Below are 21,273 nucleotides of genomic sequence, written 5' to 3'. Positions count from 1 at the left end.
ATTATGAGAAAAAAGACTTTACTCTCTTAGCATTTTGGTCTGCTTCTGTGTAAATGATGATTAAAGCATGAAAATCATCTGTGTCCACAGCAGATTGTTTGGTCCAATGCCACATCCTCCATACAAGTTGCTGAAAATTGTCCTTCTTTCACAGGGCTGATTGATGATTTTCTCTGTTTTCATCACAGGCCAATAGCTCTGTTTGTACTTCCATCTGGTGATATCTGTGTCTCTGCTTCTCTGTACAGTGAAGCACTTCACACTGCAGCAGTCTTGACAGACGTATTCACATCATTTACTTACAAGTAACCTGGGTTTTGTTGAAAAAAGTTACACTGAAAAGTAACAAAAGCTTTCAAATAACTGTGAAGTTAACATTACATTTCCTTCATAAATTGTAGTAGAGCACATGTCTAAAATAGCACATGTCTAAAATAACACATATGTGAATATGTTTGTGGTTATGCAGTCCAACCGACTTCAGGTAAACAGAGCAATACACATACAAGATTTGGAGAGTTGCTCTTTAATGACCCAGGGGAGTTGTACATTGGAATATGCCAGTTCACACAGTCTTGGTTTGAATAAACATAAACAGACTGCAGGCTCATTACATGGCTTAAATTTGACCTTAGCCATTTGCCACATAGTAAAAAAAAAACATATGTTTACAGTAAAAATACCATGATCAATTGTTATAATTTCAGGGCATCCGTCTGTTATCCCCTCGTATACCCACAATGTGACCAGCACACCCACAGGCACACAGCCATGGGAAATACTAGAACAATGGGCTGTAAAATGACTATGGCCTTCCACACATAGTATTGAATGAGTGGGTGAACAGTAAGAGGCCTATATTGAATTGTCTCTGTCCAGCTCAGAGTACACTATTACAGGTAATGGTACATAATGACAAGAGCCTTCCAAGATGGAAGAGCACAATGCTCATTATTGGAATCAGATAATGGTCTCTGTCTCTGAGACTTTAACACGAGTCTGAGTGTGTGCACCGATAACAAGTCAACTGCCTGCCTGAACTCAGCAACACATCTTAAAGGAATCATCATCATAACAAATCATTGTTAGTGTGCTGTGTAGGACGGCCTATTGATTCATATTTCAAAAAGGAACAAACTGCCTATGTAACCACGTTTGTCGAAATTGTGACCAACCAATTTGACAGTTGGGTGGACAGCTGAATAAATGATTTATGTTGATCAGTTATTATAATTTGTATAGTTAACATCCTTGTATAACATTTTTAATGTATTGGATACAGTAATAGATTTTAGTTGTTTAGTTGTTGTTTAAAGTTTCAGGCATCCACTGGTCAATGTTATATAAATGCTGTATGGTAATGCATTACAAAGCCAGAATTATTTGAAAAGGGGTTAGGGTTAAACAATGATGGAAATTTGACAAAGATTTCTGCAAACTCTATGTTCACTGTGATGGATTATGCATGTCTCAAGATTCTGCTAATTGATTTTTATATTATACCACAAAAAGAGTGTTTCCCAACCTTTCTGGCTTGTTACCCCTTACAAAAAAACTAGTTGCTTGTTGACGAAGGTATGATTTGAGCATCATCCGCATTTAGTCCAAAGCAACTTAAACTAGTCACCTCCGCTGGTATGGTGGAGTTGAGAATGTGAGATGTGAGACTCTGTTATGATTAAACTGTAACATTTACATCCCTTTTCTCAGTCCCACAGCATTTACAGCTAGATTTAAGTGGCATGTAGCCCACAGTTACTGCTGTGTGCCAACTGTTTTGTTCTAGGCTCTTACAAAACAAGCATGTAAGTCTGTGTGCGTGGCTGTCCTCACCTCGAATCTGCAGCCCTGGCCCACACGTCTCCTGAGCTCCTGGACTGTCCTGACGAACTGACCATGGAACTAGTTGGCATCGCCGCCACTTGTGAGTTTTCCATCTGAAGAAGAAGTGGAACAAAAATCAGAGGTGTCTTGCATTTAGAGAAAAGCAGGAGTGAACAGTTGAATCACTGGACTAGATAGACAGCACAACTAAAAGTTTAAAGGTACTAAGTAAGCAGGTGAAGCAATGTACATGTATTAATCGCATTTATATTGCCGATGTGTGAATGGACTGCAACAATAGTTTAAAAAAATTAGACCTTCCCCGACTTTCTCAGTTGCCCATAACAGCCTGTGGACTGATTTCTGTGTATAGGACCTGGGCCAAACTTCCTGGGAAAATCCAAAAGATTAATTTTCACATTCTTTGAAGCACAGGCCGAGGAGGAGGGGTGGCAGCCATTTATCACTCCAGTTTATTTATTAATCCTAAACTTAATCATAATTCATTTGAAAGCCTTATCCGTAGTCTGTCACACCCAAACTGGAAAACACAAAAACCAGTCCTATTAGTTACTGTATATCGTCCACCTGCCCCTTACTCTGAGTTTTATCTGAGTTCTCAGAGTTTTTATCTGAGTTAGTTCTCAGCACAGATAAAGTCATCATAGTGGGTGATTTTAACATTCATGCAGATGTTGACAGTGACAGCCTGAGTCATGCATTGAATTCATCATTAGACTCAATTGGCTTTTCTCAACATGTAAATGAACCCACTCACCGTTTCAACCATACCCTTCATTTTATTCTGACATATGCAATAAACAATAAACAAATATTTCCCCCAAAGCCTCCTTACCTGACCATTTTCTTTTAACATTTGAATTCTCACTCATGGACTGCACAGCATTTGTGAAAAATCTATTACAGCAGGTGTCTCTCTGACAATACCATTAGCAAATTTAAAGAAAGAATCCCATTGGTGTTTAGTCCAGTGTCCTGTATCAATACAGTAGGGGACAGCTCTCTTAACTTCATATCCACACAGGTTGGTGATCTTGTTGACAGTACTGTAGCCTCACTGCGTGCAACTCTAGACACTGTGGCCCCTCTGAGGAAGAAGGTAGTGAGTCAGAGAAGACTAGCTCCATGGTACAACTCAGAAACACGAGCTTTAAAGCAAAATTCAAGGAAGCTAGAAAGAAGGTGAAGTTCTACTAACCTGGAAGAATCTCTAAAGGCTATTGGCATATTAAAAAAGTCTTATTAATAGAAGAAAACAAGAATAATCCCAGGTTTCTGTTCAGCACTGTAGCCAGGCTGACAGACAGCTACAGCTCTGTTGATCCATCTATTCCTTTAGCCCTCAGTTGTAATGACTTTATGAGCTTCTTTACAAATAAAATAGTCTCTGTTAGAGAAAAAATTCACCATCTCCTCCCCACAGCTGACTCAGATGTACTGTCCAGTTCAGCAGCCTCAGAGTCCACTGTAACTGGTTTATATTTTGACTGTTTTCCTCCTGTAGATCTCTCTGAGCTCACTTCAACAGTTTCTTCATCTAAACCATCGACTTGTCTTCTAGACCCTGTTCCAACAAGGCTGTTCAAAGAAGTTTTTCCTTTAATCGACACCTCTATATCAAGTCTGATTAACTTATCTTTATCAACTGGTTATGTACCACAGGCTTTTAAAGTTGCAGTAATTAAACCTCTACTTAAAAAGCCTACTCTTGATCCAGATGTTTTAACCAATTATAGACCTATATCCAACCTCCCCTTTATTTCCAAAATCCTTGAAAAGGTAGCTGCAAACCAGTTATGTGATTACTTGCACAGAAATGGTTTGTTTGAAGATTTTCAGTCAGGTTTTAGAGTCCATCACAGCACAGAAACAGCTCTGGTTAAGGTTACCAATGATCTCCTCATAGCCTCAGACAATGGACTTGTCTCTATACTTGTCCTACTAGATCTTAGTGCTGCATTTGACACCATCGACCACAAGATCCTGTTACAGAGACTAGAACATGTCGTTAGCATTAAAGGAACCACACTAAGCTGGTTTAAGTCAGACTTATCAAATAGACTCCAGTTTGTTCATATTAATAATTACTTTTCTATTAACAATAAAGTCAGTCATGGAGTTCCACAAGGATCTGTGCTAGGACCAATACTTTTCACTCTATATATGCTTCCTCTAGGAATCATTATTAGGAAGCACTGGATACATTTCCATTGTTATGCAGATGACACCCAGCTGTACTTACAGTGGATATATAAAGTGTACACACCCCTGTTGTTTTTCTGATGTAAAAAAAAAATGAGACCATGATAAATTATTTCAAAACTTTTCCTACCTTTAATGTCACCAATAACCTGTACAATTCAATGGAAAAACAAACAAATCTGTCAGGGGGAAAAACATAAAAAATAAAAAACTTACAATAAGCTGGTTGCATAAGTGTGCACACCCTTAAACTAATACTTTGTTGAAGCACCTTTTGATTTAATTACAGCATTCAGTCTTTTTGGGTACACACCTGCCATCAATTAAAATGACTCTGATTAACCCTAAATAAAGTTCAGCTGTCCCAGTAGGATTTTCCTGACATTTACTCAGTTGCATCCTCCAGCAAAAGCCATGGTTTGCAGAGAAATTATAAAGCATCAAAGGGATCTCATTGTTGAAAGGAATCAGTCAGGAGAAGGGTACAAAAACATTTCCTGGGCATTAGATATACCATGGAGCACAGTGAAGACAGTCATTGAGAAGTGGAGAAAATATGGAACAACAGTGACATTACCGAGAACTGGACTTCCCTCCACAATTGATGAAAAGACAAGACGAAAACTGGTCGGGGAGACTGTCTAGAGACCTACAGCAACACTGAAGGAGCTGCAGGAATTTCTGGCAAGTACTGGTTGTGTACTACATGTGACAACAATCCACCGTATTCTCCATATGTCTGGACTATGGGGTAGGGTCGCAAGACGGAAGCCTTTTTTTTTTTACAAAGAAATACATCCAGGCCTGGCTAAATGTTGTAAAAAAATACATCAACTCTCCCAAAAGCATGTGGGAAAATGTGTTATGGTCTGATGAAACCAAGGTTGAGCTTTTTGGCCACAACTCTAAAAGGTATGTTCTGCGCAAAAACAACACTGCGCATCACCAAAAGAAGACCATACCCACGGTGAAGCATAGTGGTGGTAGCATCATGTTTTGGCGTTGTTTTTCTTCAGCTGGAACAGGGGCTTTAGTCAAGGTGGAGGGAATTATGAACAATTCTAAATACCAGTCAATTTTGACCCAAAACCTTCAGGTGTCTGCTAGAAAGCTGAAGATGATGAGGAATTTCATCTTTCTGCACGACAATGACCCGAAGCATACATCGAAATCAACAAAAGAATGGCTTCACTAGAAGAAAATTCAAGTTTTCGAATGGCCCAGCCAGAGCCCAGACCTAAATCCAATTGAAAATCTGTGGGGTGACCTGAAGAGGGCTGTGCACAAGAAATGCCCTGACAGATTTGGAGCGCTTTTGCAAGGAAGAGTGGGCAAATATTGTCAAGTCTGGCTGATAGACTCCTACCCAAAAAAACTGAATGCTAAAATTAAATCAAAAGGTGCTTCATCAAAGTATTAGTTTAAGGGTGTGCATACTTATGCAACCAACTTATTGTACTTTTTTTATTTTTTATGTTTTTCCCCCTGACAGATTTGTTTGTTTTTCTATTGAATTGTACAGGTTATAGGTCACATTAAAGGTAGGAAAAGTTTTGCAATTATTTATTGTGGTCTCATTTTTTTACATCAGAAAAACCATAATTTTAACAGGGACCAACCAGGGGGTCAAACTTCAGGTGTGTCTGGATGACCAGCAATTTTTTACTTCTAAATTCAGACAAACAGAGAGTTATTGTACTTGGCCCACAACACCTCAGAGATACACTATGTGATAATATACTGACTCTGGATGATAGTGCTACACTCACAAACATGTTTACTTCGCACATAAAGTAATTCTCTAGGACAGCCTTCTTCCACCTGCGCAATATTGCGAAAATCAGAAACATCCTGTCTCTAAAGGAAGCTGAAAAACTAGTTCATGGATCTGTTACCTCTAGACTGGACAACTGTAATTCTTTATTGTCAGGATGTTCCAGTAACTCAGTGAAAAGCCTCCGATCGATCCAAAATGCTGCAGTACAAATACTGTCAGGAACTAGGAAACAAGATCACATCTCTCCTGTGTCAGCATGTCTGTATTGGCTCCTATAAAATCCAGAATAGAATTTAAAATCCTCCTCCTCACCTACAAAGTCATCAATGGTCAGGCACCATCATATCTTAAAGAGCTTATAGTTCCCTATTTTCCTAACAGGACACTATGCTCTCTAAACGCAGGTCTACTGTGGTTTCTAGAGTTTCTAGAATGGGGGGCAGAGCCTTCAGCTGTCAGGCTCCTCTCCTCTGGAATCAGCTCCCAGTGTGGGTTCGGGAGGCAGACACCCTCTCTAGCTTTAAGATCAGGCTTCAAACTGTCCTGTTTAGTAAAGCTTATAGTTAGGTTTGGCTCGGGTATGTCCTGACCCATCCCTTAGTTATGCTGCTATAGAGCTAGACTGCTGAGGGATTTCCATGATGCATTGAGCTCTCTCTCTTGCTCAGTGTGTCTGGATCAACCAATTTACTTATTCATGAGAGTGTGTTTTTTGAAACTTCATCGTAGAGGATTGTGATATCTGCTGCCTCACCTTCAACACACAGCTCCACTCACTAACCAGACCTGCTCTAGTCTGTGCCCGTCTGCCTTCAGTGTTGATAGGCTATTACTAGTGACAAACCAATAAGATGGTGCTGTGGGCAGGATACTACTCCAGACCACAGAGTGGGCAGCTGCATTGGAGCCAAAGTAGTGAAAAAAAAAAATGAGTCTGATAATTGGAAAAAGCCTGAATAATAATCGGTCAGGCTGATCATCGGTCAATCCCTAATGCATTATACCCAAAGAATTACAGACAGGACAGGTGGAAATGTCATAACCATATTAATAATGCTTTTTATCAAAACCGAACTGATAAAAAAAAAAAAAAAAAAACTTGTCATGGCAACATTGCAGCCATTTTGGTACCTGTTTGTGGAAACCTCAGTAGCTCTTTTTTGCCAACGAGAGATATCCTAAGGACCAGTAATATACCATAACATTAGGTGCTTTCGTATTATAAAAAGGACCAATTACCGGTATCCTTGACAGACAGATGGAGCATCACACTCTCTCTCCTGGGTCAGCACTTCAGGACAGTCCTGCCCCCCATTGGCTGGTAACTGGACTGCAATGCGTTTCCTATACTGCTTCTTCTTCGTGTTACCACCTAAAGGAAGACACAAGAAAACGCAAGACATTAGTTTTAGCACCTAGTTTCTGGTAAGTTCACCAAAATACAAAATACAGCAGATTAGACGTTTATATCAAAGTAGAGAGAAGAAGGTGCAGATGTGTTCTCACCATGAGTTCAAGCACATCCCTTTGAAAAGGTACTTAATAAAAGAGATGTCATTTGTGTGTCTTGACTGTGTTTCATTAAATGTTTCAATGTAAAACATTTGTCATGAGGCCCAGCTGGTATCCATTTCTGTAATGCCCTAGCTGCTCAGCCTCTGCTAAAAGTGACCACTTCAGGGGAGGCTAATGCAATCAAGTGGAATATTGAGTATCATCCCCATCATCTGCTCCGTGCTCTGTGCCCCACCGGTGGTAGAGTTAATTAACTTTACAAGAAGTCCAGGTCTATATGAGGATTATTATGTCATATTACTGTTCTTGCAATGCCAGAGTCCTAGTGATTCTTGTTGTAGGATAATTTATTAAGGACTTTGACAACTTGAAGAATGTAAAGCAGCTCCATCATACTGGACAGAGATACAGAGCTTTCAGAGGGCTATATATACAGGGATGGTATTCTCTCCTGATTTCTTGTCTATGCATATGTGTTGGTATAAAGCAAGTGTATCACAAGCCTAAAGCAAACATGAGCATGGCAGAGGGAACTGTGGTGTTAATGGATGATTTATTGTCATATCAGAGCTAATGAACAAAAATAAGGATAAATGGATAAGCTGTATATAGATAGAAGAGACTGGATTGATTACAGGATTTGTTCAGCAGCTTCTGAGGAGTAACTATGTCAATATATGAAACAAAACTCAAGAGAATGACAGCCACACTCATATCTAAGACTAAGACTGAGAAGCGTTTGGAAATCTCCTACTTCATTTGGCTCATTTGTGTGGAGAACAGGTTCCAAATTAACCAACACTATCAGGATCTCCAGTAGCTGTTCATTGCAGCGGCAGCTGCCCCTTCTTAAATCGCCAACACATTTTCTAACCTTTTATTAAATAATACCCTTAAATAAAACAGGTCTTTCACCCTTTGCCACTCGATGCTCACCACTTCCACTTTCCTGGGAGAAAACCTGAATAATACAGCATTTTTTTAAATACTGCATTTCCATCCACACAACTGTTTTGTATTCCACCTGAGTGTGCATGATGATTTTATTATCTGTCTGCTGGTGCTGAAATAATTAGCATATTTGGAATGCTTCATCAATTAAGAACACAGAAATACACAAGCTTTTATGAAATCTCTCTCTTGAAATTATTGCATTTGGCCTGTGTGACACCCTGCATCACTGTGTGGAGTGAAGCTACCTGCTTGACATGTTGATGGGCAGGAGCTCCAGTCACTATACGGGGTGACAGTGCAGTCTCTCTTGCAAGGCAGTAAGCAGGGCCTGACAGTGTCTGGACGCAGACTCTCTGGACACCTGAAAGTACATCATTGAGATGCTTAGATACACACACACAAACACACACACACACACACATACACACACACACACACACACACACAGAATACCCTTGAAACTCTGATGGAGATGAGCTGGATCCAAAGGAACCATACTGGCAGTTCACTAGGAGGCTCCCAGTGCACTTGACTTCAGTACTGGATCTTATGTGAGACTGTGACTGGAAATATGTGTGTGTGTGTGTGTGTGTGTGTGTGTGTGTGTGTGTGTGTGTGTGTGTGTGTGTGTGTACTGCAGCAGTGGCTGAAAACTGACAATTCCATTCTTAATGTTCTCCATTGATGTCATATGTTTCCATATGTTTTAGCTCTGAATTTCAGAATTTGATAGATTGCGAAGTATCCCTCTCTGAAAAAACATTCTGAAAATCATTTCTTCAGTTTCTCTTTTCTTTCTTCAAATAATTTCTTTCAATCAGAAGTGATTTGCCTGGCTGCACTGAAACCTCAACCTTCTCCAAAATCATGACTATAACATGACTATAGAACAGTTTGGACACATAATTTCATAGCTGACCCAAAAATTTTGGTGGCATATTACTAATTAAACATTTACAAAAAAACAAGCTCTGTAGCAAACAAAGACACACACATTGTTCAATGAGACATATGTTATAACAATATTTTACAACAGTTCTTATCATATTTGAACCACACACCTAATTAATATCCTAATACAGCTTAGAATTTTTCTATCATGCTAATGTATTGGAATGCTCTAATGCCACGTGTTTCCTGGTGGCAGTCCTCACACCCTGGCCACAGTGCTGCTGCTGAAAGCTGGTGTCCCTCTCTCCAGTGATGTGAAAGCGTGCCCCAAGGCAGCAGACTCACTGCTCAGCATGGAACTGTAGGTTTAGAAGTAAGTGCGGGAATAAAAAGCAGGATTTATTTCCATAAGCAGCACAGGGGCTGCTGTGCTGCCACAATAATGGTCCCCTTCTGTTGAATAAACAAATAGATAATATTTGTTCCCAGCAGTCGCCTTCAGGGGCGAAACAGACCCAGATGCTCTAAACAGTTGGCGAGCAGCTCATCACTTTACACGTCTGCCAGACACCAGCAACAACAGACTAACCAGGAGACTAAACAGTACACCACGTCATGTGCAAACACAGCCTACAACTAAAAACAAAGGCTGCCTCTCACTTCTACACATGAACGCATTGGGACCGAGTTCCACACACACAGTTCATTATAACATGAGCCGGGGATCAAACCACCAACACAGGGATCAGCAAACAAGCTCTACCACCTGAGCCATGACACATCAGATGTTTGGAGAGTGTAACATGAAATGTTGCCTTTCTGTCCTCTTTCATATGTGTGTGTGTGTGTGTGTGTGTGTACATATATATATGTATATATAGATATATGATCTCTTAAGGCCCCTGTGTAGAAAAGTTCCCATATATAAAAAAGGGAACTGATATCTCAGTATTCTCCACACAGAAACACAGTATGGGTAATTTAACAAAGCCATTGGTTTACATTATGGCCCTCGGTTTTAATATTTCAACTTTATTTCTGACAAGTCATGTTTTTATCATCAGTTTTCAATGTGCACAGGCCAAGATCTTTAATATTTTTTTAATTAAAGAACCTAATTCTTTCTATAGCAGTCTATTGTTTTGATGATACAACTGGGAGAGTTTCATGCCAATCCAAGCCTTACATGTACCAACTGTCAGTCCCAACATACTGCTTATGAAATTAGTAGGACTTTCACTTCCTAGATGCCTGGAGTTACTCATCCCTTTGCGCCTCTTGTCTAAGTTTGATCAAAATATGGATCCTATGAAAATGCCTTTCAGATGAACTCTTCTAATATCCCGGTGGTCTGAATTTTGGACAACTAATAGCAAGTTAGTTACCTGGCTCCCAAATGACACTAGCATAATAATCCTGTTTCACAATGCAGAAAGATGGAAAGACAACTTTTATTCACACCTAAAGTCCATGTTTAAAGAATTATGGGAATCTTACTTTTTGGGAGGAACCTGGCCCACATTGACCCGGATACAGATGACCTTACGCGTTTGCATCCCCACTGAGCAGGAGGCATCGTCACCATGTGTTCGGCTCACAGATATGTTGGTGGCTGGAATGGAGGAGTCCTCTATGCACTGCCCCCACGGACTGGTTTGCCAGTGATACACAGTGCAGGGATGGTCATTGCAGTTCCTCACCTCCTGCAGGGTACTGATGTTGGGACACAGAATTCCACCTGAGAAACAGTGGAACGTTACAAACCAGTGTCACTGTTTTGGCAGTACTACAGGTAAAATGAAAAATCTAATTAGCACTGATACAGACATTAGAAAACTTGTTGGAAGTTGTGAGATACACAAACGTTCAGGCACCTTCTGCTCAACACGTCATTAAGCCCTGATTGACTTGTTGGGACATGTGAGGCAGGTCAAGCAGGAATTATGTGCTGATGACAAATTCAGGGCTGATAAATGTTCTTATTCCTCAACCCTTGTAGTACAGCTCAACAATAGTGGGCTCCTGTAAGCAACTGACTGAGGATTTGAAAATTAAGCTAATTAATGCCTTTGTAGCAGGAAAGGCTATAAAAGGTACCAAAGCGTTTTCGTCTTGCAATTTTCACTGCACAAAACATCATTAATAAATGGCAGTTAAGAGAGAGATAAAACTGTGGGCATGCTGGGCAGAAGAGAAAAAAAACTAAATCGCTACACAAAGGTTTAGCTGACACAGGAGTGCTAGTGCACTGTTCCACCATGCAGCGTTGATGCACAAACAGGGTCTAGATGTAGGAGTCATCAGAAGGAAACATTGTCATTAGTCATCACAAAAGACAGTGTCTGCAATGGCAGCATCTGGATAAGACACTCATTTTGGAGAGAACTGCTGTGGACTGATGATGTTAAAATTGAGCCACAATCACCAAATGTGTGTTTGGAGATTAAAAATAGAGCAGCATTTGATGAAAAGAAGAGTGTGAAAACTGTTAAGCATGGGCAGTGATAGACAGAGGAATAGATTCCACTACTTATCAGCACATTCTGGATGCAAATGTCAAGAAAGTGAAACATGCTGTGTTTGCAAGACAGCTTAGGGATATCTCAGATTTTGAAGTAATCTACAAGGAAGAGTTGGTGAAAATTCCTAAATCAAGAATAGAAACACTATTAGCTGCCACAAAAAGTTTTTCCAATCTGTGATATTTGCCAAAAGTAGAGGGTTACTAAGTGCTTTCTTAGTAGAGTGCCCACAACATTAGCACATGCAACGATTACAGTTTATTGTTGTTCTATTTTTTAGGTTCATGAAATAAAAACTAAGGGTGCACTAACATCTGAAGAAGTGGTCATTTTAATGTCTGTTTAATGCTGGGGTTTTATTTACTTCTTTTCATTTGAAAAAAACAACAAAGTATGAAATTGGCCCAGGGGTGCCCAAACTTTTGCAGACAATTATATCTACAAAAACTCAACAGATGTAGTGTGAACACTGTCTCTGTGAGCACAGTGATAGTGACACTACTGGTCGGCTAGCAGTAAGGAGCTGGCTATCCTTTGCTGTGTGTTTGTGCAGAGCTATAGACTGACTTTTAGCTTTGATTTTCCCACGACTTGTTCAAAAACGAACAAGACTGAAGCAGCATGGGAGATAAACCCGAGGTTCTCTGGGGGCCGGCCAACTGACAGAAATTAGATTGACCCAGGGAGCAGAATGTCTACACAAAGCTAGAAGCCTGGATATGGACCCAGGTGGGGTGTGCTCACCACGTGACCCACTTTGTCATGAAACCTGGTCATTAGCAGCTGCCATCACCTTGAAAAAAGAGAACCCCCTAGAAGCCATTAGCACCTTAGGAGGCTTTGAAGAGCATCTTCCAGTCACACATGGAGCATCTTAATTTGACATGAGAAAACAGCTGAAACAGAAGATATGGCTGAACTCAGCAAAGGGGTAATGTCGTAAACAGGGTATTTTAAAAAATACGTTATTGAATTTCATGAAGCCAGTAATTTACTGTATCAGGAGCAGTCTGGAGCTCAATAACACACCAGTATTGTTGCACTGGCTGATTAAACAGTTGATGAACTTATGAATGTTTATGTGCAACCAATTAAACTCACCATGTATATGGAATATACAAAAATGGCTGAAAATAGTTATATAAAAAGCTATGTCACTTTTGCTAGCCTGTGAACAATTTCTCACCAGTGTACTCTGTATCATCATTATCATCTTCACATATTATAAGTGACTTCCTCAAAACTATCTTGACAGGTTATAGTCCCTGCTGTCATTCCGAGTGTTTGTCTTGACATGAATAATTAGCTCATACCAACACCAGTACACGCTACCTTGATACTACATTAGTGTTCAGTGCAAGTGTCAATGTGATTATGCAGCTATTAGTTCACTGACGACAGTCTGTAGACTATATGCAACAAATGTACTGCAAAAATGTGCAAATTGTGACATGTTTACAAGCAATTAAACTAATACCCTTTACAATAACCATCACCTTAAGTCAGCTTAACCACAGACGTCCTAACACGTCTATGCATACAAAAAATGCATACAAAAAAAACAAAAAACATAACTATTCCTATTCCAAACTGCAACTGAAGACAGATTTAAATCTTTGCAAGGGGAGTGCACTTTAATCCTCTCGTCAACTACTCTCTACTTTGTGGCCCATACAGAACACTGAGGCCCTTTCCACCCTGCCTCAGCTTGCTATGCTGCTGGCCAGGACAAGTCTAGGTGAATCGACACTTCATTCAGCACACACCACATCAACCTGTCTGCCTCTCATGGTCTGTTGCTTATCATCCATCTAACACTGGAGCATAATCTGCTTTCTGAATGCTGAGAAGGCTAATTAACAAAGTGCATCTTACAGCCTGCACTGTTATAGCATGGCCATCGTCCTGAAGCCCAGCGTGGACAATTATCCATTCACATGCAAATCCATAAAAGATACAATTCTGATCTGCTGCCAAGCTAGATGTTAACCATCTGTGCAGCCTCCCGTTTTTCCCCATAATGAGGTTTGGTGAGAATGGGTCACTTCTCACAATGTGACAGCCTGGAGGGCTAAGCTTTACCCAGTGGCACTCACATCAGCATAATTCCAACAACATTTAGATATCCACTACTGACCTTGGGGTTTGAAACATTTAATGCTAGGGAATACTACTACTAGTGTGCAAGAGCTTTTTTTCTATTCTAAAACCACAGGGATTTTGCTAGGCCAGCAGATCAAGGTAGCTACATTTCAATTTCCTACACATTAAACATAAGGAGACTACATACTACATCAGCAAAAATCATCTAACAACATCAAATATGAATGTACCGAAGATTGGACGCACCAACGATAGCAGGGAAGGACCTTGAACAGAAGTAAATGCAAACTCCTTGTGAAATTTCAAAAGGTAAGAACATACTGTGAAATAAAGTTTGATAATATGAGTAAAAACTGTGCTTCAGTCTTGTAATAATTCTGCAGGCTTGTTTTCCTTCCAGTCACTTCTTACCCTGCATCACAGTAACCCACGCCACAACCTTTGCAGTCGCTGCAGAGCAACAGAGAAGAATTAATTTCACTTTGACATTTCACTTGCCTCATATAAGGAGAAGAAGCAAATGAGATATGCAGCAAAAACTGTGAGTTTAAGACTTGCACTACTGGCACCACTGTGGTATTACATGGTATGGTAATGTGTGGTAGGTTTGTGAAGGCATTTGGTGATCTTTGTGGATAACTTTATCAGGGTTAGGCTTCATATTTTAGGTCCTATCAGGTAACACTGGCTGACTGATTCCTAATATCATTCAAAGGTTGATGAGTACCATATTAGGAAAACCTCATATCTGTCGAACTCAACTACAGTCCCCGAGGCTGGTATGTTCTCTTTGTGCAGGACTCAGGAGTTCCTACCTTCTCCTGCGTTATAGGCCAGGATGGAGCGAGCTCTTGTCTGCTTGCCCTCTGTGTTTTTTCCAGAGCAGGTATGTGAGCAAAGAGACCAGGGGGTCCAGGGGCTCAGGACACAGTCCTTTGGGCAAGGCACCTCACAGATGGCAGGCATGGGCAGGATGGCATCACGGCAGAGCTGCCTCTCCACATATTTACCTAGATGATGCAGCAAAAGTGAGAAACAGAATTAGAGTAATAACAATGTATTAAAAAAAACAAAAGCAGGCTAAATATGATTCATACACCTATTAATGAGTCAACACATGTTGGAGAACTATCGACCTGTCTCACTACTTCCATTCTTATCTAAGTGTATAGAAAGGCTGGTTTCTAAGTAGGTCTCTGCATTCCTATCACGGAACAACCTCCTCGATCCAAACCAGTCTGGCTTTAAGAGTGGACACTCTGTCGCTGCTACAGCCAGCTCTAACTGTTTACACAGAGTTTGCAGGATACTTGAATGTTGGATTTCTCTTCATTTTTTAATTAATTTCTGATTTAGTAGTGACCCAAAAGGCATCTGAAACACCACCATCTCCACATGCAGCTGCTAAAAGGTTAAAAAATATCTATATTTTTTTTCATGTCTATGACATGTTCAGATTCAGCCCACACATTAGAGATGGCTCTAATCCATTAAAATGGGTGCCGAAATGAAAACCATGATGTTCTGCAGCTGCCACACACACGGAATGCATCCAGCGTATCTCCAGCCTTATTGCCACTTCACTTGAAAGTCGCTTTGGATAAAAGCGTCTGCCAAATGAGTAAATGTGATGTAATGTAATGTAGTCCAAGACATACTGAAACAATTTTTTTGGGGGGATCATTAAATCAGTAAGTCCAAACATGGTCTTGCATAGGAATAATTGTGTAGAAGCAGCTAGTTTCCCTTCATGCACAGAGATGCACAGATCTCAAGTTGCCCATATTGAGTTTTTATTGGTAGTGGAGGATTTGCTTAGCTTTACTAATTGGCTGACTGGCCAGCACTAGTCACAGTGGGTTGGTTTTGGAAAGCACACTGACTACATTGAGTACCATTGTTACCATGAACACAGTACAAAAATATGGCAGTGAAAATAATCAGAAAACAAGCAGAAGTAAGGTTGCAACTTAGATTTAAAAGCAAGTGACAGAGGCCATTTTTCATTGGAAAAAGATGAGGAATTTTGTTTTATAATGCCCTCCTGTTACAAAATAAGTACCTGTTGTTCCTGTGATATTGGGATTTACAAAAGGTTTACAACCGATTCATATATGGCTTGTACTGTCAAGTATCAAAATATAGTTTGTTAAGGACTGGGTGAGGAACTGGTTGCTATTCCATATGTGAGAATGGCTGGTGAAACAGTACTGTACATCATATATCCTCACTGGAGAAGAGAGTGCCTAAGCACTGATTTTCTGTTTAGCAGTAGCTGAAAATACATACAGTTTGCACACTGTTACAGGTAACCATTGTTTTCTATTGTGTTGTTTGTTGGGGTGCTAATATTTATATTATATTATATATATTATATATAGTACCTTTCTAGTCTTAGCGACCACTCACTTTACAATGTAAAGCCACATTCGTACATACAGCGTTTAAATCTAGACATAGAGCCCTTCTACCATTCATATACACTCATACAAGGATGGAGCAGGTGTAGAGCAACAGAGAAGAATTCATTTCAGTTTGATACTTGCCTCATATAAGGAGAAGAAGCAAATGAGATATGCAGCAAAAACTGTGAATTTTAGACTTGCGCTACAAGCACCACTGTGGTATTACATGGTATGGTAATGTGTGGTAGGTTTGTGAATGTATGTTAGATCCTATCAGGTAACACTGCTGACTGTTTCCTAATATCATTCAAAGGTTGATGAGTATCATATGGGGAAAACCTTGTATCTGTCTAAGTCAACTAATTTCCTTAAAGCTACTCTGTTCTCTTTGTGCAGAACTACACACGGACAGGAGGATCCGGGGATCGGACCAATGACCTTCTGATTAATGGATGACCCGGTCTACCTCCCGAGCCACAGTCAGCCCACTAAATTTTCTGTTCCATAGGCTAGTACATCATCCGCTTGTCAAGGGGATCCCATTTTGGGCTACTCCGCCCATCTGTGCTGAAGCTGGTCTTTCCCTGTTTGTGGCTGGCCCCTCCTCCTCTTTTTTTTTTGCCCTATCTGCCAATCCCTGGCCTCCTGTCTGATAAAAGCCACATTGTGAAGACACCAAGGGCAGCTTTGATTTAGACTGAGCAGTCTGCCTCTGCCGCTCGCTCCATGTCTACTATGTGCATCTGAATTGTGTAAAGGTACCTTGTGAAAGGTATGTGGTGTAGTGTTCAGACAAATCCAACAGATTGGTCAGTTGTGTGCGTGTGTGTGTGTGTGTGTGTGTGTGTGTGTGTGTGAGTGAGAGAGAGAGCGTGATACAGAGGAGTTAAGCGAATCAACAGCTCTACAGTGAAATAAGGGTTTATCTATTAGAAATAATGAAAACTTTTCGGTTCATTATGAAACAGTGACCAGATTGAGTAGACCATCAGCAGAGTAGGAAGTCCTTCAGTGTACTGCAAAGAGAATGTGGCCACATGTGGCCCAGACCACCTCAGAATGTGGTCTGAGTGATCGGATCTCCGATGTGTTCTGAATGAACTTAGAGCTGTCCACTTGTGATCAGATCACACGGGACAGATGTTAATACCAGGTCTGAACAGGAAAACTCTTTTACAGAATGTAATGTTTACTCAGAGAATATTTTGAGAACATTGATGTACTTTGTAGTTGTATCTGGGTACATTTTTACAGAAATAATATTACTTGAACTTCAGTAAAATGACTCTTTCCATCCCTGCAAATATGATACAATACACTTTATTGTCCCCATGGGGGAATTTGTCTTGAACTCAAGAACTGCATGCCTTTAACCACCTCCACAATAATATAAAACAAATCAATAATCATATAAACAAATCAGCACATACTGTGCAAATCATAACCACAAACTGCACATATTGCACATATGCAATATTACACATATTGCACATTTTACACAACAGTGATAAGAACATTATAAAGCTGTTGTACAAGCCCAATGTTAAAACAACAAAAAGAGGCTAAAAAAGCAGCAGCAGACAAACAACAATTAATATTTAAAATTAGTATTAAGAACAAGATACTGGATTCAAAAGGATGTGTGGCAAAAGGTACCATCCTGAGTCCAAGATGTGCTGTAAAAAATAAAGGCTGTCATAAATGACTTCAGGTAAATGGTAACCTGAGAATTCATACTGGTTTGATTTAGAAGTCTTTTCAAGGATTTGTTTTTGGAGGGGTGGGGCTGCTGAGATGCTGATGTGTACTATATTGATCAATATCTGCAGGCTGTCTTCATTCTTCTTAACCCCCTCTTTCTATTCTATCCCATTTCACCCCAGCAATGTGTTTACTGACAAGAAATCTCAATGTGAAGGGGAAGAAGAAAAAACAAGACCCACTTTTATCAGAAAGACAAGAAGAAATCAATAAAAAGGCCAGTCAGGAGAAACACTGAGGGATGCCACATTGCAGTGGGAGTGGGGTAGCATTGGTGATGGAGGACCTTGACAAGAGTAATAGAGGACTTCCATGTGATAGATGCTGGAGGAAATCATTCAACTGTCTATATGAAATAAATAATAATAATAATGAATAAAATAATTTGTGGTTTGGAGTCAGTGTGCAGGTGTTACTTTATTCAATGATTCTCATTTTTAGTTACCTAACTTTAACCAAACATCAAACACAGAGGTGATGGCTCAGAAAACACTCATAGACATATCATAGTCATATAAAGCAAAGCAAGAAAGAAGAGATTCAGAGAAAGCACCATCTTCCACATGGTGTTCAAAATTATCCTGCTAAACTCACAGATCTGAGAATCTGAAGTGATATCATTTCACCCTGAACTCAGCAAGCAACTGAGGTGATCAAAGGGGCAATTTTCTTTTTAATATTACACACATCACACAAGTCAAACCTCTGTCTGTACCTTTGTTGATGGAAATGTAGCAGATGGAAGCTGACATCTCCTCTATTCAATTCTGCCACATGCGGGGGAGATTGCCTCTCATGCAGTCATAGGTAATGGGGAAGAAAGGAAGACTAAATCCAAGCTGGCTGTGTGGAGCAGACTGTGCGAATCTAATTTACCAATAAGTGGGATTCAACAGGGTGCCATAAAAGGAGGACCACATCTCTTTAGCTGAGTGTCTTTAAGAAGATGGAAAGAGAAGAAGAAAGACAGAAAGATGAAGATAAGGTCACCTTGATAAAAACTCTTATCACTGGGACTGAAAGTACTTACCTATAGGGACAGAGTGGAGGAGGAAAAAGATGGATGAATATGCAAGTGTCCTTTAAACGATAAGTGATACCGCAGGATATAAGTCTAGATGTAAAAATGTGTTCACTCCACAGCCCATATTGATGCTAACTGAAGCCGCAGCAGTTTGGTATATTCCCCAGTGACATAAAGAATAGACTCCATTCTTCTTAGTGTGGCACAGACCGTCTAAAATACAGAGGTAGCTTGTAAAATATATGCTATGACTTTGCAATGTTCACCAAAATATAAGCCAAACTGAGCCAAATATCCTGTACACTACAACCTACTGGAAATCTGTGTAGCCTTGAAAGGTTCCATAGAGAGTGGTACTTTCTTCTAAATTTTATTGCAACAAGGAGAGATCAAATGGAAGTGACTAACAATTTATTGGGGTAAGCAACAGAGTTTTATTTATTGGTTGCTTTTGATGTGGTTCTCTCCTAAGGGCTGAGGTATGAGGTATGCAGGTATATATGTATTGGTATTTCAGTGCACATACTCCTGCATACACTTTATACCTGTCAGCCTAAAGTTCTTTAATATTCTATCATATACTATCGCCATATAACACCTTTCAAGTCAACTCTGAGTTGCTAGTTTTTACTAAGTATTCAAGTTTTAATATAATTGATGTTTTTTCTTCAATATACCTGGTTCAAAACGTAGTCTGTTTTGCTAACATTTAGCATTGGTGCTTAGAGCTTTGGAGCAGCAAATAAAAACAAGTCGCACTGCTCTGCATCTCTCTGACCTTTCCATCAACCTTCTTTATTTCCCTCAGTTATTTTTATAGTTTGAATCTGTGACAAGACTTAGTTTACATTGGTTTACATCACAAGTTAACACAAAAGTTTCATCCATGTATCTATCACTAGTTTATTTCAGCATTTCGTTTTGCTAAAGTGAGCCCAGTTTTTCATTTTAAACTGAAATATGTTCAACCTGCAGTAGGCTACTGTCAAATAATGTAAACAAGTACAAGTATCATAAAATGAGTAAATGTCTCCTGAATTTTTCACTTTGATTATGTGAAATGTGAAGATCCATATGAATCCAAAATTGTCATGGGAAACAAAGAAAAGATAATTAGTTGAAGTGAATTAGTCAGTTTGGGATAAGGAAGAAAGTACAGCAATTACTGCCACTGCAACAACATGGTACACTGCAGCCTGTGAATGTGGACCTTGATGATAAGTATAATATGGATACTGATGAACAATCTCTCTCTCTCTGTCTTTCTCCCCAGAGCCCTCATTAGCAGCTACTGCGTTGTGGTTCAGGAATCTTATTCTCTCCCAGAATACCCTCATCCCCTCCCCTGTAACATTTCTACCATTAATTTTTCAGGCCATTCTGTACAAGTTTTTTGTATTGTTGCTGTTGTTGTTTCATTACAAATAACTTAGCTTTTTTTCTGTCCCTCCATCATTGAATTGGATATTTCCCTAGGAAGCCACACCATCTAAATCTAAATCTCTCAGAACCCTGAAAAAATTAAAAACAAAACTATTTTACCAAGTCATTCTTCTCCCAGCAGTTTACTATAACAAATGTTTACTTTTCCACAGCCTGCCTCAGAAAATATGCGAGAGTGATAGCATTTAGCCTCCCTTTGATTTAGGTGAGCTATATTTAGATGATCAGAAATGGATAGAATTCAAACCGCAAAATATTTCTCATAATACCAGTTGCTTGATGTTGCCACCTTGACAGAAGTCAAATGACTGAGTCATGTATTAAGCTCTTTTTCAACAACATATTATTCCTTTTACTACTTTCAGCAAAAGCTCTGAGAGGAACCAGAGAACCCTCCACGCCAGGAGCACAGGGGGGTCAAGGACAAGAGGCCCCTCTGGATCTGCAGGCACCAAAGCCAGTGGTCCAGAGCCAACCACAGCAGCAACCCCAGCCAACCCCAGCCCCAGAATCCCAGGTGCCAGCCCCACAAGCCAGCATCCGAGGAACACCGCACAAAGGATCTGACGCGCGACCCCCCCCCAACAGGCTTGGGATCAAGCCCTGCTCTGCCGAACAGGATTCCAACTTCACAATGTCCTGTGGCTTCCGTGACTCTCAGATAGCCAACAGCAGCAATAGCTTTAGTTGATGCACCACAAAAGATGCAGAGCTCTTTTTCTGAGCTGTGGAGAGTGGGATTGAAGTGTAGACTCTTGGTATATTTAACTCCTTAAGATCTTGAAAAGAGAGGCACCATCCCCGTCACGCTTCAAACTTCTCCTGGGGGAA

At 40.1% G+C, this 21,273-nt stretch overlaps 1 protein-coding gene across 1 annotated transcript in view; it reads right to left on the bottom strand.

Annotated features, from left to right (window-relative positions):
* thsd7aa (thrombospondin, type I, domain containing 7Aa) overlaps positions 1-21,273 on the bottom strand; it is a 159,289-nt gene that overhangs the window by 39,661 nt on the left and 98,355 nt on the right. The window contains exons 7-11 of the mRNA XM_071499968.1: positions 14,625-14,819; positions 10,682-10,922; positions 8,539-8,654; positions 7,064-7,196; positions 1,834-1,937 (exon numbers count right to left, since the gene is read on the bottom strand). Coding sequence (XP_071356069.1) covers positions 1,834-1,937; positions 7,064-7,196; positions 8,539-8,654; positions 10,682-10,922; positions 14,625-14,819 — 789 coding nt within the window. The remainder of the gene's footprint in view (positions 1-1,833; positions 1,938-7,063; positions 7,197-8,538; positions 8,655-10,681; positions 10,923-14,624; positions 14,820-21,273) is intronic.

This window comes from Trachinotus anak, unplaced genomic scaffold, assembly GCF_046630095.1.
Source record: "Trachinotus anak isolate AG129_WGS33_773 ecotype Australia unplaced genomic scaffold, CSIRO_AGI_Tana_v1 ptg000016l, whole genome shotgun sequence".
NCBI lineage: Eukaryota > Metazoa > Chordata > Actinopteri > Carangiformes > Carangidae > Trachinotus > Trachinotus anak.
Note: the sequence above shows the minus strand (reverse complement) of the source record. Positions and strands in the feature narration are given on the sequence as shown.